The 27,041-nt window shown below is 35.8% G+C and overlaps 1 protein-coding gene across 1 annotated transcript in view; it reads right to left on the bottom strand.

The window, feature by feature from the left end:
- Positions 1-27,041, bottom strand: part of cwc27 (CWC27 spliceosome associated cyclophilin) — a 232,162-nt gene that overhangs the window by 176,206 nt on the left and 28,915 nt on the right. The window contains exons 4-10 of the mRNA XM_039758683.1: positions 25,088-25,231; positions 18,218-18,316; positions 13,159-13,262; positions 11,900-11,969; positions 5,695-5,774; positions 2,568-2,604; positions 701-858 (exon numbers count right to left, since the gene is read on the bottom strand). Coding sequence (XP_039614617.1) covers positions 701-858; positions 2,568-2,604; positions 5,695-5,774; positions 11,900-11,969; positions 13,159-13,262; positions 18,218-18,316; positions 25,088-25,231 — 692 coding nt within the window. The remainder of the gene's footprint in view (positions 1-700; positions 859-2,567; positions 2,605-5,694; positions 5,775-11,899; positions 11,970-13,158; positions 13,263-18,217; positions 18,317-25,087; positions 25,232-27,041) is intronic.

Raw genomic sequence — 27,041 nt, forward strand, 5'->3', positions numbered from 1 at the left:
TAGTGAAGATCTTTACTTGATACTACAGACAATGTAAAAAAATTGAATATGGTTAACTTCTCTGAATTTTGTTATTGGCTTGGTAATGAAGTATTATTTCTTGTGACATCCCTAGTTGAGCACAGAATCCAATGGCTCTAAAAAGACCAAATACTCTGGATAGTTTATTGAGGCACACATTCAACCTAGATGGATAGTTTTCAAGTCTGCAAGTCTCCTTAACCATTTTGTCCACCAAAACATATATCAACTTTATGGTTTCCAGCAAAAAAATTTAAGTACCCTTATAAAGTACATGCCTGGGGCATCCCTCATGCAGCCTCTCCAGATCTTGTCATGACATCACTCTTAATTGAGAAGTCTGGTTAAAGACTTCTTAGTACTGTGCATAGAGAGGAGTCTGACTTTATCTAGCTGGGATTTTTTATACTCCAGCACCTTCTTTGATGAAGAAGTTCCAAAAACCAGTCTCCATCAACAGACTAATAAGCCTTAATCTGTACAATTCTGCTGTTTTTTTGGCCTAAATAGCTCTATATCGGAACCTTACTCTTTATTTGAGTGGAAAAACTATGTACTCTAAAGCATAATGATAAAGCAGCTTAAAAATGATATACTCTTCATTCTAGCTGGGACCAACAATAATGTATTTACAGCTCCTGGTTCTTGGTAACAAAAACAACAAAATGTTTTCTCTTACCTGCGGCTACTCTTCTTTTCGTTATACATATCATTACTAGTTTCTTTAGTAACGTTGTCACTTCTGTCTTTCTTTAGTTTTTTGGCCAGCATAGCCCTCAGCTGTTCCTGTTCATCAGTATCATTATCATTATCTCCTGGAATATCTTCCTTCTCTGCCTTATATATAGCAAAAGCAATAAATAAATGATTAGTTTATTCACAAAACAATTAAAAGGATAAATTACTGTAGATAAATAAGTACAATCATACAACACACAAAGACACTAAATTCATTAAATGTACCAGAGTTTTACAGAATATAATCTTTTTGTCATAATTCAAAACTTTTACAAATAAAATGCTCAAAATTGTAATAATGACATAGTACTAATAAGGAAAAAACATTCTTCATCTTAATAGTGATCCTTGTTTAGAATGCAATAAAGTTATACAAATGCGTAATATTCTTAACAAAAACTAACATGTTTACCAACAGATAACACACCATATACATGATTATTAATTTTATTTTTGGTTAATACAAAACCACCTAATTGTCATCTTATAAAATTAATTAAAATCTTGATCACACCACATAAGCAGGAAATCTGACAAGGGAATTGAATTCAGCAAAACAATACTGAACTTTTAGTAAACTATTATTTGATATACTTACTGTATAAAAAGTATTCACCTCCTTGGGTGTTTTCACATTTTATTGATGTATAGCACAAAATCCACAATAGATTTAATTTGTCTTTTTACATTAACATAAAGAAAAAGACTCTTTAAGGTCAAAGTAAAAACAGATCTCTGCTAAGAGATTAAAATTAATTAAAATATAAAACACAAAATAAATGACTGACATATTTACCCTTTCTAAGTCAATATTTTGTAGATTCGCCTTGGGACATTGCATTTTCCCCTAATTTTTTAATGTAAAATTGCTCAAACTAAATTCAGGATGCATGGAGATTGTGAGTGAATAGACTTTTTCAATGTCCAGCAAAAGATCTTCATTTGGACTGAGATCTGGACTCAGCCAGTCCACAATATTAACAATGTTGCTTTCAAGACATTTCTGTGTAGCTTGGCTATTCAATCTTTGTCTTGTTGGAAAACAAATCTTCTACCAGGGTTCTGTTTTTTTGCATACTGTATCAGGATTTTCTCCAGAAAATTTTGCTCAATTCATTTACACACTCATGCATCCAGGGTGTATTTCAGAGAAGTATCCCCATAACATACTGCTAGTTCCATGCTTCACAGTGGGGATGGGGTTTTTTCTGATGATCAGCATGCAGAATTTTGGGTTAATCAAACCATACAACCACCTCCTATCAAACATCAGAGTCTCCCATGAGCCTTCTGGCAAACTATAGTCGAGATGTCATGTGTGTTTTTGTTTTGATAGTGGCTTTTTCCTTACCATTCTCCCATAAAGCTGTCACTGGTGAAGCACCAGGGTGATAGCTGTTGTATGCACAATCTCTCCAATCTCAGCCACAGTAGGTTGTAAAGCAGAATTATCATTATTATAGGTCACATTTTTGGCTCCTTCACTAGTCTTCTTCTTGCATGTTCATTGTGTTTTTTGAATAGCATGCTGTTGGTAGATTTACAGCTGTGCCATACTCTTTCCACTTCTTAATGACTGACTTAACTGGACACCAAGGGATATTCAGTGACTCGGATATTATCTTGTACCTATTCTATGTGATGTGAAACCTTCCAAGAGGATAAATAATTTTTAAGAAAACCAATAATTTTATTTAAAAAAAGAAACAATTTGTTTCACTATGAACATTGCAGAATTCACATTTAAGGAAGACAAAGTATGGGTATATACATGTATAAGATAGCAACAATTTAATGCAAAAGCATACCTCAAATGATTCCCAACTTCCTTCCTTAGACATATCACTATAATAAAATGAAAAAAAAAGATACTTTGAAAAATGCAAAAATACACTCTCTAAAAGTAATATATAACATGACAGATATACATTTGTATGAAATCTTTAGCATCTGAGCACAATAAAATGTATAATGCCAAAACACACTGCTTATAATCGGATAACATGTTTGTTTCCAATCATTAGAAATTGCCCTAATGCGCAGTGATTTTTGAAAGACATGAATCAAGGATTTATATCTGTACACACTAACTTCATTAGGCATTCCTAGATAAATGTTACCTGAACCCAGGTTGAGTTGAATTCCGACTTTATAATCTAAGCAGCACTTCTCTCTCTAAAACTTCCAAATCGTTAAGTACCTCTTTGATAGTCCCTATAACTGCTGTGAGATCTTTAACCTCTTCAAACTTGAAAATGTCAGAAAAATGCAAATGTATAATATATGCTACTGGCATATTTTAGTTTGCCAATAATGCTCTTAACTGTACTTCATTTACTTTTTGACTGCTCTTTTCCTACAAAAATACTAGAAGAATCACTTTTGCTCCTCTTTTTTCTTGTTGCCAATATTTTTTAGCATTCCTAAAATAGTTTTAAACAGTTAGGCCTTGAGTGATCGCTATAGTTATATTGTGCACTTTAAGGCTATGTCAAATTACGCAACTCTTCCAGCAACTTTCAGTTTTAGCCATCATTTACTTTATCTTAGTGAGTCAGAGGCAGATGGTTTCATGCTCCCATGAAGTTGGTCACCTAATGTGACATACCCGATAACTCACACCGATTAGTCTGTGACTCTTTCCAATAAAGTAAAACAAGTCTGATTTTGTCTTTATTTGTAAGGAGAGATTATGCGTGCATTACATCTGAAGACCAATAAATCCTCATTGGGAAGTATGCATTTAATATAGTAACGAGGAATAAGAAGTATGGTGTTTTGAACCTTACAAACAGAAGAGAAGCTAATCTGCCTGATGTCATGACAGAATGAAAAAAGAAAAGGATTGAGATTGTGTTTAAACTCTCCGTAGCCTTTAACCTTCATATAGTGCCTGCTATGTCGGGCAGCACGTTATTGGCTATCAGAAGCAGGTTAGCATGCAGTCAGTAAATGGGCAGCGACTTTCAGTCATCTAAATTGACATGGCCCAGCGATGAAAGTTTCTATTCAACTGTGTCCAACAAATCTGACATAACCCATGACTAGACATTGCATAATGTGACATCAGCTTTATGCAACTGTTTTTTGAAAGTAGAAAGTCACATCTAAGTAAATTGCAGAGATTAAAACAGTTGTATGTGCCTAAATAACTGATATTTTTTTAAAAAAAATTTAACTTTTATTTTTTTAAAACCTGATTTATGCAGATTTCTATGCAATATACCTTTTATAAATAACAATCACCTTATAAATGTGCATACATGAACACGCCTTTAGCACTGCCCTGAAATATATTGTACATGGTAAATAACTTCATACATATTCAATCATAATGCTGCAGATCGTCATTGGCTGGTTGAGCAGCCTCCCACCTGATGCATCAAGACACCGCCACCTGCATTCAAGAGTATCTGGCTGCAGTCACCAACTGAGAACACAAGATAATGTGTCATATTTTACCACGCCTCCACTGTGTTCTGGGGGTCAGGGAAAAGCGTAAAGCACCAGCATTTGAGCAGGTAACCACTATAACCTGGCACATGATTTCTGTTAAAATGAATAGTATTTGCCATATGAAAAACTAAGGATTCATTTTGTTACTTAATGCCAGCCATCATATACAGCACCATCACATCTGTCAAAGCTACTTTGCCTCAGAATGAATAAATCAGAAGTTGACCCTGGCCACTGAATCAAAACTTTTGTCAGTCATATCTTGGCATCACAGATGACTTGTGCTTTAATGGTATACTGTTGCTCCTGGTTAAAAAAAAACAGCTTCATTCTTGCTTGCCACCATTATTGGAGCAATAGTGCAGTAAATACCATTGATTTTGTTAGGAGAAGTGTATACTGCTGCAAATTGTCATTTTATGTTGGCAAAAATATATTATGCTTTATGTATATGCACCCACACTAAATGAAAACTGAATGTACTCCTCACTGGTCAGTTAATAGATTCCAGCACAGCGAGCATGATGGAGCAAAGCTTAGCTGAGATATTCCTGACAAGTTGGCCTCTTACAGAAAAGGTAACAACAGGAGGCCCATACAAACTAACAAAAAAATGAAAAAGTTCTTTAGTGTAAATATATTGGCTCTCTTAAAAGGTAAATAAAATAAAGTTTGTACAATTTTCAGGTGTAATATGTTTGTTACATCAACACACATTTTAATAATGGCTTAGTGATACAATTATTACACATGATTTAGTTGGTTGGCTTCATTGCCCTACTTGATCAATTGTGTGGTTTCTCCCAGTTTCTCCAAATTGTTGAATGCGCATGGGTCAGAGTTGCCATAAACATTTGCAAGTTGTCTAATCAAGTTTTCTTTTATAAATTCTGACATTTGCAATGGAAGTTGTATACATGTATTTTGAGCCTCCTTTTGTGCATACACAAGTTTTATAATGTAAGGATAATGCATTTCTTATTCATATTTTAATGATTTAGAAAGATTTTGGAAATCTGCAAAGAAAAGGTAGTGTTTGTTATTGATAAAGAGAATGCTGTGTGCACTACTCAAGGCTTAACTGACACAGAAAATGGAAGAATAAAGACACAAATCCATACAAATTTACTCTTAGAGTAAAAATCATATTGTACTATAACTTCAGCATAAATAGAGTAGAAACAGATCTGCTTAAATACATCTTTGTGGACTGAATTCTCTATTAATAAACAAGTTTGTACTTTTTAACCAAAAACAGTTTTAAATCAATCTAATCATTATCAGTCTAAATACATCATCTTGTAAATTATGTACAAACTATGTATTTAACACAGGATAGATTCACTTACTGGAGGATACATCTCACAATACTATGCAGGGATCTCTTTAAAGAAAACCTTGGAGAAATAGAGCTAGCTTTTAAAAATAATGCATTCTTTAAATGCTTCAAAAGGAAAAAAGAACACTGATGAAGTATACCTCCTAACAGCAGGAACTGAGCTTAGCCTTGGATCATCCTTTAACAAATCGTGACTGCTTTTGCTCTTCCCTTTCAAACCCTACAAAAAGAAATTTATATTATACTTGAAAGGAAAGAGAAAGTATTTCTTCTGGATTTGATTAAACATTAACCATTTTCCACATGTTTCAAAGGGTGTTTATGGCTATTGAACTATGCTACAAGTATGAAAGAAGTCTATTGAATGATACAAAGTACTGTATATACAGTGGAATCAGAAAGTATTGAGACTCCTTCATGTTCTTCACCTTTTGTTGTTGATTTAATTTTAAATGAATAAATTTGACATTTTCCCTATCAATCCACACTCAATTACCCATAATAACACAGTGAAAACATGTTTTCACAATGGCTTGAAAATTTATTATAATCATCATTTTAAATTTGCTAATAAAAAAATTGCTTATAAATCTACAACACAATAAAGTGTGCATTAAGTGACAGGGTCTGAATACTTTCTGAATCAAATGTAACAGAAGGAAATATGTCTGGTGATTGGTGGATCTAGGGGATTATGCAGCATGTCTGGTGATGGGGGGTGGTTAGAGCATGTTTGGTAATGGTGTGGTGAGAGGGTTAAAGTATGTCTAGAGGTGGAGTGGGAGGAGTAGGGCATGTCTGGAAATGGAGTTTTGGAGTGGTGATGACCACAGTTTTAATTACAGTAGATGCAAAGTAAATGTGTTTATTTATAACAACTACAAGCAAAGAGCATTATTAGAAACTTTTCAAAGCTTCTTCCAAGCATCAATTGATATAATATGATAACAATATATCACTTGAACTTCTAGCTGTTTGAATAAAAAATAAGAACGCAATCTTTCATATGACACAATATCACAGAAAACATTTGTGCCATAGATCATTAGGCATTCAACTTACTAATTAAAATGTTGCTTGGTGGGGGAAAAATACTGCAAGCCATGAAGCTTTAACAAAATCAAAAAATGACAACGTGTTTAAAGTTCAGTAGAATTAAAGTTACATAAATATGTTACAATGTGTTTATCCCAGGCAAATTGTGATTTTTAAGGGAGCAACCATGTAGAGGTTTAGAATTTAACATTGTAACTCTATATACGATGATCTGTAATCAAGCCTGAATTAACACCACTTTCAAAAGAAGATGCTTAAGAAGTTTACTGTATTATGAAAAGGGCATTTTTACTGTGTTTTGGTATTTTTAATATGACAGCAATTGAAGAATTTCTTAAAAAACAAAAAAGCGGCACTGTTGTGATGTGAGATTTTGCATATAAGTTGATAAATATTTTGTATGTCTTTATTTGTAATTTAGGTAAAACTAAGTCAGGAAAGTGAATTTTACGACAAAGTTGGGGAAAGTGCTTGAAACAAATGTTTCTCTGCTAAAGTCTCTCTCTCATCCCCCACACAAAGCCAGGTTGCCTAACTGCCAAGCTTTACCTCAACAAATGGTTTTGGGGGAAGGCAGGTGTTAAGATGTTCTATTTCCCCATTGGTCTGAAGTATGGCTGTTTGGAATTGGCTTGTATCAGAAGCCTTAAGTACCACAACACCCTATTGGCTGTAGGGGTTCGACAGAACATCTATACAATTTGCTTGGTTAAACTCACTCTCTCTCTTTCTAACATCTGATGAAGGAGCATCTCTCTCTCTTACCAAACTGATTAAATGAAAGGACAACACAATGGAGAGCACAGCTCAGCAGCCATATTGAAACAGGCATTCGGCCTGTTCTGAAAAAAGCTGACCACAAATGATGCCTTAACTAGAGACATTAAGTAACAAACAAGTCTGTGTGCCACCTGAAATTACACATCACCATTTAATCAGGATGTATGGTTGCTAATATTTAAATGTACAGTACAGTGTACATGTGTAAATGTACAGTAATCCCTCCTCGATCGTGGGGGTTGCGTTCCAGAAACCCCCGCAATAGGTGAAAATCCGCGAAGTAGAAACCATATGTTTGTATGTTTATTTTTATATATTTTAAGCCCTTAGAAACTCTCCCACACAGTTTATAAATATTCTCCGCACAGTTATACAGCAAACCCTTGTTTATCACGGTTAATCTGCTCCAGACAGATAAATGAATTTCCACGAAGTAGGATTCTTTATTTATAAATCTAATATTTTCGCAGTTAGAGCATTGAAAACCTGTTTACGACCTTCTAAATACGTTTTTTAACATTATTAGAGCCCTCTTGACATGAAATAATACCCTTTAGTCAAAAGTTTAAACTGTGCTCCATGACAAGACAGAGATGACAGTTCTTTCTCACAGTTGAAAGAATGCAAACATATCTTCCTCTTTAAAGGAGTGTGCGTAGCAGAGAATGTCAGAGAGAGAGAGAGAGAAAAGTAAACAATCAAAAATCAATAAGCATGCAAAGCTCCACGATAAAGCGGCAGCAATGAAGGGATCAATGTGAAGGTAGTCTTTTAGCATTTTTTACAGGAGCATCCGTATCTTCTAAGCAAACATCCTCTGTGCAAACAGCCCCTCTGCTCACACCCCCTCATCAGAAGCACAGAATGTCAGAGAGAGTGACAGACAGAGAAAGCAAACAATCAAAAATCAATACATGCTGCTAGAGCTTTTAAGTGTGCAAAGCACCAAACGGGAAGCATATCGTATATCATTGAGGAGTTTTATTTAATACGTAATACGTGCTCTAATTGGGTAGCTTCTCAGCCATCCACCAATAGCGTCCCTTGTATGAAATCAACTGGGCAAACAAACTGAGGAAGCATGTACCATAAATTAAAAGACCCATTGTCCGCAGAAATCTGCGAACCAGAGAAAAATCCGTGATATATATTTAGATATGCTTACATTTAAAATCCGCGATGGAGTGAAGCCGCAAAAGTCGAAGGGCGATATAGCGAGGGATCACTGTACTTTGCATACTGTTATTATTTATGAATATTACCAATAATACATTGTTTAAATTGTAACTTAACTCCTGCTTGTCTTTTACTACACTTAATTGTCTGAGGTTATAGATGTAGAAGGGAAGATTGGGAAAAGTTATATACTATAATACCTTATAAAACAATGGTAAGTCTGGGAGACTTGAGGCATTCTGACAAAGGCTACTTATTAATATAATATATTACTCTACCAAGACAAAACAGGCACTAAACCTATTTAGCATGGCAGAATAAAAGGTATATTAAGTAGCCACTGATCACACATAAAAAAGCCAGAGTCTGTGTGGCATTTAAGGGAATGATGAGCAATCCCCGAACCCGTTGGTGGACACCGGCAGTGAGGGATGCCGTCAAGCTGAAGAAGGAGTCCTATAGGACCTATTTGTCCTGTGGGTCTCTGGAGGCAGCTGACAGGTACTGGCAGGCCAAGCGGAATGCGGCTTCAATGGTTGCTGAGGCAAAAACTCAGGCATGGGAGGAGTTTGGAGAGGCTATGGAGAACAACTTTCGGACGGCTTCGAGGAGATTCCGGTCCACCATCCGGCGTCTCAGGAGGGGGAAGCAGTGCAGTGTCAACACCGTATATGGTGGGGATGCTGTGCTGCTGACCTCGACTTCGGGCGCTAGGGTCGGTGGGGGAGTACTTCGAAGACCTCCTCAATCCCACTAACATGCCTTCCAATGAGGAAGCAGAGCCTGGGGACTCTGAGGTGGGCTCTACCATGTCTGGGACTGAGGTCACCGAGGTGGTCAAAAAACTCCTTGGTGGCAGGGCCCCGGGCATGGATGAGATACGCCCGGAGTTCCTCAAGGCTCTGGATGTTGTAGGACTGTCTTGGTTGACACGTCTCTGCAACATCGCATGGACATTGGGGACAGTGCCTCTGGATTGGCAGACTGGGGTGGAGGTCCCCCTCTTTAAAAAGGGGGACCGGAGGGTGTGTTCCAGCTACAGAGGGATAACACTCCTCAGCCTCCCTGGAAAAGTCTATTTGGGGGTTCTGGAGAGGAGGGTCCATCGGAAAGTCGTACCTCGGATTCAGGAGGAACAGTGTGGTTTTCGTCCTGGTCGCGGAACAGTGGACCAGCTCTACACCCTTAGCAGAATCCTGGAGGGTGCATGGGAGTTTGCCCAACCCAGTCTACATGTGTTTTGTGGACTTGGAAAAGGCGTTCGACCGAGTCCCTCGGGGAAGCCTGTGGGGGGTGCTTTGGGAGTATGGGGTACCAGACCCCCTGATAAGAGCTGTTCGGTCCCTGTACAACCGGTGTCAGAGCTTGGTCCGCATTGCCGCAGTAAGTCGAGCCCGTTTCCAGTGAGAGTTGGACTCCGCCAGGGCTGCCCTTTGTCACCAATTCTGTTCATAACTTTTATGGACAGAATTTCTAGGCGCAGCCAGGGTGTTGAAGGGGTCCGTTTGGTGGACTCAGGATTGGGTCACTGCTTTTTGCAGATAATGTTGTCCTGTTTGCTTCATTAGGCCGTGATCTTCAGCTCTCTCTGGAACGGTTCGCAGCTGAGTGTGAAGCAGCTGGGATGAAAATCAGCACCTCCAACTCCAAGACCATGGTCCTCAGCCGGAAAAGGGTGGAGTGCCCTCTCAGGGTTGGGGGAGAGATCCTGCCCCAAGAGGAGGAGTTCAAGTATCTCAGGGTCTTGTTCACAAGTGAGGGAAGAATGGACCGTGAGATAGACAGGCTGATCGGTGCGGCATCCACAGTGATGCGGGCTCTGCATCGGTCTGTCGTGGTGAAAAATGAGCTGAGCCGTAAGGCAAAGCTCTCAATTTACCAGTCGATCTACGCTCCTACCCTCACCTATGGTCATGAGCTATGGGTAGTGACCTAAAGAACGAGATCGCGAATACAAGCGGCTGAAATGAGTTTCCTCTGCAGGGTGTCTGGGCTTTCCCTTAAAGATAGGGCGAGAAGCTCAGTCATCCGGGAGGGGCTCAGAGTAGAGCCACTACTCCTCCGCATGGAGAGGAGTCAGATGAGGTGGCTCGGGCATCTGATCAGGATGCCCCCTGGACGCCTCCCTGGTGAGGTGTTCCGGGCACATCCAACCGGGAGGAGGCCCCGGGGAAGACCCAGGACATGCTGGAGGGACTGTCTCTCCCGGCTGGCCTGGGAACGCCTCGGGATTCTCCCGGAAGAGCTGGAAGAAGTGGCCGGGAGAGGGAAGTCTGGGCCTCTCTGCTTAAGCTGCTGCCCCCGCGACCCGACCCCGGATAAGCGGAAGAGGATGGATGAATGGACGTTATTAGTATAGAGACTTTTATTCTCTTCAGAAACTTCTTCATAGACCTCACTCCAATAATAAACCATAATAATACAATAAAGCACAATAAACCAATAATTCTGCATCCTTGTCCACCTCCCTGGAAACAAATAAATAAATAAATAAAACAAACATGTGCTGAACTTGTATCCTGCATTTGTCTGTGTTTGGTTTGGGTGGCAACAGCGCCCTCTGCAGGCCACAGTATATATCCCCATCTCACCTGGGATGCCTTTTCTGCACCTACATACATATAACTCATTTCAGTCATCAGCAGCTATACTGTGACATCTTAAGGAACAAACTCAATGCAACTGGAATTTAGCTATTCTGCTTCAGAACAGATATACATTTGAAAACAATGGGTTTAATGCCCCGGTGAAACAGCAAATCTATTCAGGTATGGAAACAGATTTAAAATAGAATGAAAGAAAATATGCAGATGAGCTACCAGACTTCACATATTCCAGGAAGGAAAGGTAAGATTTATCAGAAAAAGATGGAGTTTCAGAGTCTTTTTAGTAGTAGAGTGTTGTACTGTGTTAGCCATAATGGATGCAATGAGAACAGCAAACAGTATCTAAGGAAAATATTTTAAAAGAAGTGTTCCAAATTATAACATGTAGAGAGTACATTACATTACAAATTCTTCTTTACATGTGCTATGATTTGTGAATATGAGGAAAACTTATGCAGAATTTCCAAAACAGGGTAATAGTTTACACAAAATAAGGTTGCTTACAAGTAAGTTTTATAAGATATGTTACGAAAAAATTACTTTCCACATGGGATTATTAGAAACACAAATTTAAAGAAATTACTTAGGAATACATCTAAAGGACAGTAGTGGTTGCAACTAAAATCTTTTTTGATATGTTGTTATAATTTTTATTTTAAAGTTCTGTAAACTGTATTCAACACAGCAAGGAAAATACTGAAAAAGATTCACAAGCAATTTTTTTTACCTGACTTATCTTACTGACTTCTTCTTCTTCCTCTTCAGCCTCTTCGCCAAAGGAAAGTAAACTAAAGTTCCTAAAACATAAAAAAGCCATTTTTTACATAATTAAAAAAAGATGCAGTAGCATAAATAGCACATATTAACTTAAAATATTTCAATACCCCTTGTCTTAACTATTCAGTTATTGAAACTATAAACTCAAAGACAACAGAAAGTTCACATATTAATATACCAGTAAAAAAATGGAATCTGACTCTATTTTTTTCAAATCATACCAGTTAATATCATGGTCTAAACAAATTTAATTTAATTACAATTTTTGAAAAACAATCAGTAAACATAAAACCATAAACATTAAAAAACCAAGGTGCAATTAAACTCTGTGGTGAAGAATGTTGGGGTCTGTAGGTATGCAACTTTTAAATAAAAACAGTGCAGCACAGGCTTTGTGTGAATGGAAACGTTGTAGCGTAGTTGTGCAGCCCCAGCGTGCTTAATTAGAAAAATGGCTAATACTGTTTGCCAGGATATTTTGCAGGAGTTCTGAAATTGCAGATTAATTGGCAACATAATGTTTCACAAAGGTAGTTTAAATTGTGTGACAAAAAAAGGAGGAAGAGATTTGGAAAACAAGCATCAGGAGTCTGTGAAATTTTAAATCTGAATTAATTTGGCTTCTTCATAAAAAAACTGCGGTCAACGAGTGTTATTAATCAGGTAATGATACAATGATAGATTATAAAATATCAAATGTCACAAGTCTGTCCAAGAGATTTTTCTGACAAAGGTGATATGATTCTGTAACATCTAATAAAACCATACTCTACCTCACAAATGCTCCAAGATTAATAAGATCAAATATATATTATGATGTCTAATTGGCAAAAGCTAGCTAGGAAGGAAATGGTACCATAGTTCAGGGACCAAAAGGTCTCACAAGTGAAGGATGTAACCTGATAAAGAAAGAGAGAGACAGAGACAACGATTTGGCTTACTGAAAGACAGGTATTGCTAGTAGTTGGTAAACCCTGTCAGTCATGGAACCTCAAATGGATATTAATGAAGGGGGATCACTAGTCACAGCCTGGGTTTAAACATATATTTTTCACAGGTCTGTCATGTGAACCAATCACTGAGATTCAAATGTATCACATTAAAAATATGTGCTAAAACAAAAAAAAAAAAGCTTTTCTTTTTTAAAAGTGCATTAAAATAAAAAAAAAATTCATAAAACTCATGCAGTGTTAATATAATGCATATTACTTTGTGGCCTTGGAACTGAATTTCTTTCCATCTTCTTTTTCTTTTTCTTTATTGCTCCTTTTAATTTCCCGAGGAACAATATCATCAAATGGACTGTATAATACCTATAAATATTTCAAGAAGGCAATTTAATTTTTCTAAATAACAAAAAAAAACTATAAATAATGCAACAAATTAAATAAGTCAGTATAGTTAGTCAGCTTTAAAATTCTATTACTATTACAAAGACATAATAGCATTTTCTGAATTTAAAATAAATAAATTAGTACATAAATAGATAAAACAGTCAGACATATATATGAAAATGAACTTTAATTTTATTGTCAGAAACCAGCTGAGAATTAACCTATAACCATGATATGAACATTACAGATTTGTTAAATAAATTAGATATTTGTTAACATTTGATTACACTTCTTTAGGGCGGCACGGTGGCGCAGTGGTAGCGCTGCTGCCTCGCAGTTAGGAGACCCAGGTTCGCTTCCCGGGTCCTCCCTGCGTGGAGTTTGCATGTTCTCCCTGTGTCTGCGTGGGTTTCCTCCGGCTCCGGTTTCCTCCCACAATCCAAAGACATGCAGGTTAGGTGGATTGGTGATTCTAAATTGGCCCTAGTGTGTGCTTGCTGTGTGGGTGTGTTTGTGTGTGTCCTGCGGTGGATTGGCACCCTGCTTAGGATTGGTTCCTGCCTTGTGCCCTGTGTTGGCTGGGATTGGCTCCAGCAGACCCCCGTGACCCTGTATTCGGATTCAGCGGGTTAGTAGATGGATGGATGGATACACTTCTTTAATAAAAGAATAATTGTAGTGATTTAGTCCAGATATTCAAACATTTTCAAAGATAAATTTGCACATAGCAAAACAAAAATATACTTAAAAATTGAATAATTAATTATTTAGCAAAGGAAATAACCGTTTACTTTTTCTACCAAAAGTGACAAAGAAAAAAATAATACATATTTATAATAAATAAATAATAATTACTTATACCACCATTATAACAACTAATAATAATAAAAATGCCAGTATAAACAATAAAATGACAATTAACTTTTCTAAAGCGTCATCATGAAAATTACTTTTTACTTCATGTATTATGCTGTTTTCCACTTGAACAGGAGAGTTGGAATTGAGGAGTTAATGGCTGTAGTTTCCAACTGGAACACCGCCACAAATCGGATTTCCTACTCGGAAACTCTGGCCTGATCTGTCAGGTTTGCCTGACTTCAGATTAAAATGTTAATCCAAAATGGCAACATACACCACAAACTTTAGTGAAAGCTGTTGTATTATACTATTTATTACAACTTATGACTAATTTTATCTGATTAAATCAGTCATACACACGATACTGCCCAACTTCTATCTGTGGACATGTTGCTAAGGTATTTTTATGAAATGGTATTCATTCAGAAGAAGCCAGCACAGCAAAACTTTTCCTGGAGATATCCATATAAGTTTTCCGAATGTTTTACCAGAATGTGGTCAACTCAGGCATGACATTATTACCAGCTCCGACATCGGACTTTCAAGATAAATGGAACACAGCATTATTTTATGGGTTGCTTTGCCTTTCACTAATAAATACTAAAGAAGTTGTCAGCCCCATGGGTACACAACCCTAGAGTTTTGCTTTTTACCTTTGCTAACATTTAAAGCAAAGTGAGTTTTCTAACATTTAAAGTAAAAACATATATAAATATATTATGCGTGTCAAGAAATTATTTATTTTTGCATTCACTCAAGCTACATTAGACTATTGGAGCTTTTGCATTACTAGGATGCTGATTAGACTGGGCAATATTGAGAACAAATAATAAAGATCCCATTGAAAAAACCTGTTTAGCAGAGAATGCAATGGAGGTGAAAAATACATCAATGGAAATTGAAAGGAGAGGCCACACCACTTCAGGATACTAGAAAACTATAAATAAGAAAGAAGTAGAAATATGGTAATTTTCACTAAGGTCAAGAAAGTCCCAAGTCCCAGCCTGAAAAAAATTAACCTAATGCTCTGGCACACTGCTGAGACTATAGCGGGGTGTCCACCTATATTTAAATTATGAGTCATATACTGTGAATAGAGGATAGACTGGGCAATTTAGAAACACATCTGTTTTTACAGCAGCTGTTACAAGAGAATTGAAAAAGACAGGAGCAGACCCAAATTGCATTTTGAGGACTTAATTTTGAAATTAGCAAAAGAGACTTCTATTGAATTTTATGGAGCTGCTATGACCTCCTCAAGGACAAGCCTGGCAGGAGATACTGATAGGCTGAAACAGGTTCTGGTTGGAGAAATAATGAACATGCAATGACACAGTCGTAAATCAGGAACAAAAATACTACACCCTAATAGCCAAAAAACATATTTTAACAAATTTATAACTTAGTGATTTAACACCAGAGCAGTTGGCATGGCAATGATTAAGGTTCAGGGTTCATTTTGACATTGGTAAGCAAGCTTAAACCGAAACAGCCAAATGTGACAATGAGAAAAATCATCTCTTTACAGTCACATCAATAACAAGGCAGATACTTGAAATGCAAGTAACAAGGACAATGAGAGAAAACAATATTAATCTCTATTTGTGAATGTAAAGGATGGATGGCAGACTTACAGGCAAGGAATATTAGTATGTAGCCTGACATCTGTATTCACCAGTTTCAATGGTTGAACATATCAAATGATCGGTATCCTGTTTCAGTAAAGCAAAGATAACTACCAAATTTACATTGGCTTTAAATAAGATCTGGATATGGTAGATAATTGAAACATTTATATTAGGTTTGTGGAGTGTGGCAGTAAAAGGTTGTAAGGGTAAGCAGATTCCAAAATACTCAACAGAGCATAGCGAGTAGACAGCTGGGACCAGTGATTTAAAGAGTTTACAGTACATCTCCCAAGGCTTTCTTCAGTACAGCCAGAATCAGCAAACAATTCAAAGATATTTAACCATAACAGAATATCATTTATATAGTAAGGCACAGAATTTAGGGACTTGGAATACAAACTAGACTTAACATTATGAAATTTGTTGATTTTAATTGAATCCTTAAATAAATTGATAGTTTTAAGTTTCATCATAGAAAACAGAAGCAAACGATTTATTTAACTGGAGTTGTGCAAAACAAATACTAAAGAGCACAAGTGAAATGAATCACAAACACATCATGAAGCATTTTGAGAGAATTAAGCTATAAATACACTATAGTAATCTGTGTTTTACAGCTATGATAAAAAATAACAGGTCTAGGTTGGTCAAGGTCTTTTACTTTCCTTATTTATAAAATGAGATACGTAAAACACAAACATGATTGTAAAGCCTCTAATGAAACCCTTAATGGCCTGCCACGTGAAAACAGGATCATCCACTTTATGACAAATTAAATTAAATACATTTTTAAACTTTTTTGTTGAAGTGTTCAAATACTATACATCAACTACCAGCATAGTATTCAGGCACCACCTGGTGGCATGATTTAGTTGTTGCAAAAACCACAAGTTTAAAATAAAGCCTTTGCAGTTCCAGACACCAAAAGAAACAAGGCTAGTATATTATGTCAGGGATGAATACATAAGAGAACATCATTTCATGGCAGAGATCTGTAAGGATAAGAATAAAATTTTACAAAATCTTATAGAAGGATCTAAAAAGCAGAAACCATTCACCCAAATTCAAGTAACTGCAAAATTTGCAAAGAACAAAAGAACAGGAGGAGGGGTGATAAATTAAAGGCAAAGGTGAACATATACAGTAGTGATACTCTGATTGATTGGCAACAAATCTAAATCAGCCAATTTTCACTACAAAAGCATCGATCGGTGATGGGTAAATTGGTGGCTCACAAAAAATTATTTTCTCAGCATCTTCAAGAGTAGAAAAATTCATGAAAACAAACACAATTTTAATCATCTGGTGAGTCACCAATTGCAAAAGATATTTTAATTTGACCTCTTTAGGATCAGACCATCATATTTCTGAGAAGCAGTTGAAGAGCCTACACAACACAAAGGTACTTCCTAAAGGATTGTACAATATTGACAAGTACTACCTGCAACAGTGCAATACCCTTCTTTGAATGGTAGATAAAGGCAAATCATGACAAACCAAAATCTTGAATGTTCATTGAGAGAACTCAGAACAACCATAATTCATAATAAATGCAAGAATACAAATAGTAAGAGATAGACTACAGCAATCAATATCTTATTTGCACCCACACCAGGTCGGAGATGTCCCCTACCTTGAACCTTCTGATAAGAAACACAGATCTCTGTGTTTGGAACTTGTTTGGAATAATAATAATACAGTCATTTGGTGTTGTGAATGCTGCATTTATTACTAAACACCATTAAGCACTAAAAACTGCCAGGCTAGTGAATTTGTGCTCAGTTATAGTAAATAAACCAAACTTCAAATTCTAAACCAGACTTTTTGTGTTGGTATATAAGAATTGAATTTTTAATATTTTATTAACAATTCTTTGCAAAAGCCTAATATGTTTAAAACTAATACCCTATTTGAATAATTGTCTAAGCTGAAGAAATTAATTTCAAGTCCAAATCAACTGAATTTACTCAGCCGTCAATTCTTGATGAAACAAATGAGCTAATCATCTTTTAAGATGCAGCATATTAACAAACCACCTTAATTTTCTAAAATTTCTAAACTGGAGAAAGCAGGTCTTAGTGTTCCTCTCGCAATACTAATTATAGAATATTATAAATACAGTAATACCCAAGACATGAAGTATGGGCTTAACTTTTTATAAATAAAAAATAAACTATAGCCCAATAGTGCGCACTGCAGACAAATGTTTTTAAAAATATTGTTTAAATATTTATGTACAATGTATATTATTAAATTTTTAGACTGACTGAAAACTTTCAAAGAGCCATAACTGATGTGCTAAACAACCAAAACCAATTTTCAAGAATGCTTCCAAGGATGCAAGATCTAATATGTAATATGTGAAATATTTTTTCTATAAAATTCACTTTAATATCAGTACAGATCTCATATTAATAAAAATGAATTTTAATTGCCACTCCTGCTTACCTCTGTAGAACGTATTTTGTGAGGGTTTAGGGGCCTTTCATCTTTATCAGTTTCCACGTCTGCTAATCTCAACAAATTGTAAACCGTATCCCCAGTGACCTTTAAAAATAAGCAGCAAAATTTAAATTATATGTAAATATTAAATATAACACCAACATCAATTTAAACCACAAGAGTAGAGATTGTTATCAATATATTAATTATGAAATATTGAAAGATTGAGTAATACCACACTTTCCTGCAAATCTCACATTCATATTTACCTACCAGCAATACTACATTTCTAACAGTAGATTCAAATATCTGTGAAGAATCAGATACTGTAAGTTCCTGATTAAATGAATCAAAAGCCCCAAGACTACCAATGTTAATGCTTGTATTAGAATAGGTGCAGCAGATAGATAGTAATGTAAATATATACAGTATTTTGCAATAACAGAAATCTTTGTAATGTAAATATATACTTTATAACAGTGTGCAATAACAACAATCTAACCAATCGTTTATTACCAAACTACTTAATCCAGTCAAGTGTCATTGGGACTAAACTCTTGGCAATTTTCAGCACAAGCCAGGAAGCCATCATGGATTAGGCAGCAATCATCCACAGAACACTTCCATGAGTTTTTACATTAGTAATAATTTCTCATGCATTGTTTCCCACTTTGGGTATCATTTTGTTATAATTAACTCCAAATAGTAAATTCCAAATACACAATACATGAGCTGATATTCAAACTAAGAACTCTGGAGCCATGGGGCAGTAATACTACCCATTGTCCTACTGTGCCACTTACTAGCAAAAATAGAGCTGGCAAAAACTAATGTTTATATACCATGCCATCTTCTCAGGTTAACTTCAAGAACTGAGGTCCATTTTAATCATATGCTGTTTCAATTAACAGATCATTTGGAAATGGTTTAATAAAGGAATATGGGGCTAGAATTCAGTGTGAAAGCCTTTATTTCAAACCTTCCATTAAGATCAAGGAGGCGATGTGTTTTCTGTTTGAAAAAGGACAGATTTGGTATGGATAAACATATAGAATGGTCATCTACCAAATGCAGTTCATAAAAATGCACTCCATTATAAAGAAAATTAAATACTATAGAAAAATGAAAATTCTGATTTCCCCGTTCAAACATCATTTCATAAAAATCAATACACTCAAAATGTGGAACTAAACAGATGCCATGTATGTCTGTAAGAGATTTTATATTTTACAGTATAATTTACTGATATAACATATTTTAGTATAAATATTTAGTAATGTTTTCTTTTGTTACATCAATAGTACAGGATGTAAGTCAAGTAAATAAAGAACAATGATAATCTACGTACTGTAATATACTATATGAGTCCTGTGTTGGTTTTCATTAATAATATAAACAGATTTGGTAATGTGACAAATTATAGATTGGTGACTGACATTTATACAATGTAACCACAATTTCTCTTGTGTAGTATGTTTTTCATCATTACTAAGGTTGCTCATTCCAGCCCCATACAAGTAACGTGACACAAATGTAAGTTCTGTTTCCGTTTTTAGTATTGGATTCTTCTTCAGGCCTTTTTTTCCTGCCTTTATTAGAAATATGGAAGCTAAAATAACCTACTACCTAAGAAGTCAAATGTGATATTATCCCTGGATCACATCTAAACATTATTGTTAAAACTAGAATCCCTGAGCCAACGAAAAAACTTGCAATCCCAGAGCACCTTAAATTCCTTTGAACCTCCATTAGCATCTTTTGTTTTGTAAATGTGTCCATCAGCACAAGCAGCAAGCAGCCTGCTATTCTATTCCCCTACCGCCACAGCTCAACTCGGGCAAAAAGTTCTCCCAATTCAAGACTCTTTATCTGCGTGTGAGGTGCCTGGAATTGCATAGGGTAAATAATATATTGTTATTTGGATCACATGCATTTCATGTGTGTTCCGTGTCTACAACGATCTATGTAAATGTAGGATGACAGGAAATGCAAGGCAAGAAATGTTAAACACATACCTAAAACAGAAACTTTCTTCATGTTATAGCACTAATGACAATATTTTGACATGAAGTGTATAACATGTGAAGACTTAAGTCCAAATATCAAATAAACACTTTCACAAAAGGTACATGTATAACAAAACATGTGCACTTTTATCCAAGAATATAACTGAAGGGTACAACGCTGACACAACCACTTGAGTGGTGAAGCAGTAAGAACTGCTGACTCATAATCAAGTGGTCGCAGGATTGATTCCGGGCAGTTTCTAGAATTACCGTTTTGAGTAGTGAGCTGCTCGTATTGTTACTATTATACAGTAAAAACATACATTTGATTCAAGTCTGTAACAGCCGGGGTAAATTTATGGCACTTATAAAGGTTAGCATTTTTTTCTTTTTTAATTCAGTTTTATTTTCTTAGTCACATTCACGTTCCTATCTGATCTGACACTGCTGTTTTCAGACGTGCTATAATAGAGGTGAACTCAGATGAGGATTCTACATCAGAGAAAAAGAACAGAAGCCCTCACCGCAAGAACCATCCACTCACACATAAGAACAACGCAGCTACACCAGGTAGAAAGGTGAAAGATGGCACTGTTTTGATGCAGCAAGAGGTTGGGCATTATCCTGCCAGTGAATCTGACACACGCATGTCCTTCAACGAAACAGCAGGGCTTACAGAGCTCACCAAGGTATCGTGCAAAATCCTGTTTGTGATTATGTTTTTTGATAGTTTTTATATAGAAAACATTTATATATTACTTATATAAAAGCCAGATCAAATGTTATTTACCTTGATGTATTTACTTTTCTTCTTATAGCATAAAGTCTGCAGCACTTCCTGTGAATGATCAACACGGGAATGCTGACAAAGTATTCTGGCTTCAGGGATTCTAGTGTTACGTCTGTACATTTCCTGAACTGATACAAGATCAGTGACCTTTTGTAGCTGCCAAAAAAACATTTCCTATGAAAAGCTAATACTCAGTTCAAATATGAATGCAAGACTGACACCCATCCAAATTATTTAGTTTAGGTGTTCCAGCTGCACCAATTGTAAACAGGCAGAATTTTTCTAGTTTTAAGACATTTTTGTTGTAGTATTTATTTAGTTTTTGAATTAACTTTTTAGATTTTAATCATTTTTAGTTTTTTGCCATGTTCAAATTTTTGATTTTCTTTCTTCTCTTTTGTTTTTGTATATTTTTAGTTTTTCAACAATTAAGCTTTAGTTTTTGTCACATCAAAAACGTTCACATGGACATAGTTATCAAAGTGTATATCATTCATTTTGTACCTATCAACTTTTCTCATGATAATGGAACAGTTTAAGGGTTCTAGTAAAACCAAATAATGAATGAATCAAATAACAAGGGTGCTTTAAAGTAATCTGTTACTTTCACCTGTAACAAGTTTAAAAAAATAGTTAATTTCAGAAACAATTTCATATTTTATTGTTGAGAATCCCTCTGCGGGCAGTAAAATCACCATACATCTATATTATTGTTTTGAATTTATTTTTGATTTCTCCTGAGATGGTCTGTATATTATCTACTCATTATGAAACTTTATTTTTTACAAGGAATTCTTAGTTTGACTATTTTTTGAAATATTATTGAAGTTACCCCTTGAACTATGTTAGTAACAATAATAGAGAAAATAGAGATAAAAGCTTTTCCATGCATATACCACATTTCTGCAATTTTTTATGCTGAACATTTGTTATAGCAACATCTCAGATTATTCACTTAGTAAGCAACATGCAAAACCTGGGTAGCTCCATTTAAGTCTAAACTAGGAGGATGTAATTTAACAACACATGTAGATTTAACCAATTTAAATAAATAGAAGCGAAAAGCAATTATGTAAGCAAATATAAGACTGAACTGATTGAACAATAGTATCTGTAGATTGTTATTGTAAAGAATTGACATTTTCAACATGCAGCTAAATGGTGTTTGAAGTAATTTATTACACAGAAAAGGTGCAGCTGCTTTAACTGATATAAACATGGAACGGTCTTAAAAGTGGACAGTTGTGTTGGGAGGTGTGAGGCTTCAGTCCCTGATCTCTTGCACCCAGCTGATGATCTGTTTTTCAGGGTTTGGATTAAGCCTCTTGGTTTTAGTGAAGGGGCATTGTTAATGCTAAAGCATACAAAACACATTTTAGACAACTCTGTCCTTTTAACTTTGTGGAAATAGTCTGGGAAGGCCCTTTTCTGTTTCAGTGTGACTGTGTCACATGGTTTTACAAGGTTGGTGAGAAGGAACATGAGTAACCTGCAGAGAGCCTGGTCCACAACCCTACAGAACAACTTTGGGATGAATTGAAACTGACAGAAAGGCAGGTTATCTCATTGATGATCAGTACCTGAACATATAAATGTCCTGTTGGCTGAATGGGCACAAATTTCCACAGACACACAAAACAAAACTTGCAGAAATCTTTACCAAAAGAGGACAGGCTGTTATAACTGCATATGGAAGGTCAGCACCTTCTTAATGGCCATGATTTGGGAACTGGATGTCCAACATGCTCATATAGATGTAATTGTCAGGTGTTCACAAATCTTTGGTCATATATTGAATATTTGTTCTGCCATCATGCAAAACTAGATGCACAAATGAAAAATGGAATATAACTCAGGCTCTATTTCATTTCAGTACCCACCACTGGTAACAGTGGGGCATGTAAGAATGTCATAAAAGGGTGCATTTTGATCTATTGGCAGAGAAACAACACCTGTTTCAGATGGTGGTGTAACGGTTAGTGAACATGCATTAAAAACAGCTGTTCTAGGTTCAATTCTTGCCTTTTCACACTTAAATTTTTTTCTTTTGTTAATGATTACCTTCACTATTTTGTTATTAAACCCATTGTCCCATGTAGGGTTGAAGAGTTATTTATTATTAGGATATTGTACCATGTTAGCCATTATGAATGTAGTGAGAAGTCAAGCCAAACCTTTTATTGGCTAACTAAAATGATTACAACATGCAAGCTTTAGAGGCAGCTCAGGCCCCTTCTTCAGGCAAGATGCAATAGAGTATATAGAGTATGTATTTATTTTAATTTAGAGTTGCAAGTATAATCTCTGAACCATTACACCAGCATAGCATCCTACTAGGCATTCTTCCTCTGTTGAACTTAAAGCCGTAGATGGCTCACATCTTCAACTGTTGTATCCACACCGCTAAGTCAAATCACGTATTAAATTGGGATTACCAATTATATTTAGTCTAAACACAATTATTTTTTCAACTTTACAGCAATGTTTCAAAGTAATACCAGTTCAACACCCGATAACACAACTATAAAAAATAAAGACTGACTGAAATCTAACAGTGTGAATTTTCATGTTGATTTGATTTATTCCTTTGGATAGAAAGGCAGGTATAACAAGTATACATACAGTGCCCATAAAAAGTATACAAACTCCTGGAAGTGACGTGGAAAGAGAGTAGATTTATGGAAGAGTAGCAGACATATTCACATTAAGGCCCAGGGAAGTAGAATGGAATGTCCAATAAGCTCATATACAGTAGGTGTTGCAGTTAGGTATTCATAAACATTTTGCCATATAGTGTCATCATTCATAAACAGCATGTTAAACCAGTGTACAAAATTAAGCACACAGACACTAGCTAAGACAGCCTAAATAATGTGAATGATACAACTAAAAAAATGAGAGAGTGATGAGTAGTTGGACCAAAAAAGTTTCAGATAAGTAAAACAAGGGAAAAAAACTAGCGTCTAAACCATGGGTGTCGAACTCCAGTCCTGAAGGGCTATAGTGGCTGCAGGTTTTCATTGTAACCATCTTCTTAATTAATGACCAGTTTTTCCTACTAATTAACTTCTTTTGCCTTAGTTTTAATTAACTTGACTCAGCCAAATAATAAGGAGACACAAAACAAGCTGCCACATGAACAGCTCACCTGTGCCCATCACACGATATCTGATAATAAAGAAAAGGGACAGCCTCAGAAAGGTCGATCTCTCAGGTCATCGAAACATTTTGATGGTCTTCTTAGAAAAAACAGAAAATCAACAGGTTTGGAAATGTCTGCTGTTGCAAAATGAGAGCAGCAAGAAGCAATTAAATTAAATAACAAGTTTAAATAACAGCAAGAATCAGCTTCTCATTAAGAAACTGGTTGGTGTTTAAAGTCCCAATTTAGCTGGTTATCTGTTGGCTTGTTTCATGCCTCATTACTGCTTGGCTGCCATTTAATGAAGAAAAAAATCAATTCAGAGCACTGAATCCTCAGAAACAGGGCTATTAAAATGAAGGGAAAAGAAGTTAATTGGCAGTGAAACCAGGTCACTGATTAGGAAAAGGTTAGAATGAAAACCGGTTGCCACTGCGGTCCTCCAGGCCTGGAGTTTGACACCCCTGGTCTAAACTGATCTTATTAACAACTGGGTGTTACCTTCCCAGCATGAGAAGGCATTTATCCAGATACTCAACATAAAATGTTGACAAAATGTGCTTCCTCCATCTTTCTAATACCCAGTCACGTTTGTTTTAGTGTAGAGCAGAGCACAACGTTCTTCACACCAGTTAATGGGTATCTCCCTTCTACTGCCCAAATTTTCATCATTTTATATGTGGAAAAAAACTCTTCTTCCTTTTTCAATCTTAATCACAGTTATGAATATGAACATAAACATATTTTATGAAGGTACACTTAAAGGAACTTCGATACACAAGTTTGCAAAGCTAAAGTGCCACTCCTAGTTATATTTCCATATTTTATTGAGGAGGAATATAGATAACTCAAATAATAAGTTGTTTTACTACTTCATTAAATCTTCTCATTTAAAACAAACAGTTCAAAGTATGTGTTTTATTCAGTCAAAGCTTTACCTTTCCAAATATGGTGTGTTTATTGTTAAGTTCATCTGCACGTCCTAGTGTAAAAAAAAACTGACTTCCATTATCATGGGGTCCTGCATTTGCCATGGCAACTAATCCTCTTCTGTTGAAACGCAGCCTGGAATGAAATTCATCCTGCAAGGCAGAACATTGAAATCAAAACAAATCATTCTTATAGTCTTTCAAAATAAAACAAAACTAAGTATAAAAAGCTCATAATTCGTATTCACTTAATCTTTCTCTTGGCTTACTGAAAATTATTCCAGCAAAGAAAGATGCATCAAACTACATAATCTATCTCTGATAATACAAAAATTCCCCTGAATAATTGCTAACATCAATATAAACTTCGGAAATATTTGACTCTGATTTATAGTAGTAGTAATATAGTCTAAGATTATTATTAAAATAAAACACAAGCACACACTTTTGTATCAGATCACATTTCACAATGCCCTCCCCTCCCCTCCCGCATTCTGCTCCCTCCGGAGTTAAAAGTACACACTTGAAATATAGTGAATAATGAAAATTAAAAAAAAAATAGTATTAAGTTTAATAATTTGGTATGAGTGGGATTCAAATTCTGTATACAGTGGTGTGAAAAACTATTTGCCCCCTTCCTGATTTCTTATTCTTTTGCATGTTTGTCACACAAAATGTTTCTGATCATCAAACACATTTAACCATTAGTCAAATATAACACAAGTAAACACAAAATGCAGTTTTTAAATGATGGTTTTTATTATTTAGGGAGAAAAAAAATCCAAACCTACATGGCCCTAATTATTATTTTTTCTTACCTAGCATTCCAACAGCTTTCAAATAGGGAGAGACCTAATTTTTACAGTTTGGGCTATGCTATTGAGTTCAGTTCCCTAATATACTGCTTATACATAGGTAGACTTCTTCAGTACTCCTACATGCATGTACTCTCCATTCGGTTCACACTAGAGGGGAAATTTATTTGCACCGCTGGCAGTATGGTGTACAAATCCACTTTATAGTGTAGAAATCCCCTTCCCCATCTGTTTTTTGTAAAATGAACAGTGATAAATCTGCCCACAAGCTATTTAAAATGTTTATAAGCAGTCCTCTATAGCTTGGGCATCACTTATAACTTGTTTTTTTTTGATCAAGCAGAACATTTTTTTAAGCTAATTTTCTTGTATTTTGTCAGGGAGCTCTGTAGTGTCTTCAACAAACTTGTCAAAAAAGCATATTTGCTTGGGATGGGTGGGGAGAATTTTAATTTCTTGGCAAAACTGATATGGAGGGGTGAGATCATTACAATTTCCACACAGCCTTTATATTTTTCTTGAAAACAAAAACATTTAAAATTTTGTTGGTAATAGATCTAATACCTGCGGTGGGTTGGCACCCTGCCTGGGATTTGTTCCTGCCTTGTGCCCTGTGTTGGCTGGGATTGGCTCCAGCAGACCCCCGTGACCCTGTGTTCGGATTCAGCGGGTTGGAAAATGGATGGATGGATGGATAGAGCTAATACATAGATATATCTAAGCCTACCGCGTTCAAATAAAAGTAGCCAGCAAAAAAAAAATTTTAAAAGTAAATATCTTTTGTTGTTTAAGGTAAACACCTAGTATGCCTTTCACATCACACAATTTGAAATTTGTTCAATCTAAGGCCCTTAACACTAGAATTCCTGAAGCCTACAAAAAACTGTCTTTTATTTTGCAAATGTGTCAATCTGCACAAGCAGCAAGCAACCTGCTATTCCCATCCCCACACAGATGCAGCTCAAATCACACAGATGATTCTCAGAGCTCAAGTCTGTTTATCTGGGTGAGAGGTGCCTGGAGTTGTATAGGGTAAATAATATATTGCTATTTGGAATACATACACTTCTTGTGTATTAAGTATCTAGAACGATCTATGTAAATGTAAGAAGACAGGAAACGTGAGACAGGAATTATTGAACATATAA

The sequence above is a fragment of the Polypterus senegalus genome, chromosome 7 (genome assembly GCF_016835505.1).
Source record: "Polypterus senegalus isolate Bchr_013 chromosome 7, ASM1683550v1, whole genome shotgun sequence".
In the NCBI taxonomy this organism is placed as follows: domain Eukaryota; kingdom Metazoa; phylum Chordata; class Cladistia; order Polypteriformes; family Polypteridae; genus Polypterus; species Polypterus senegalus.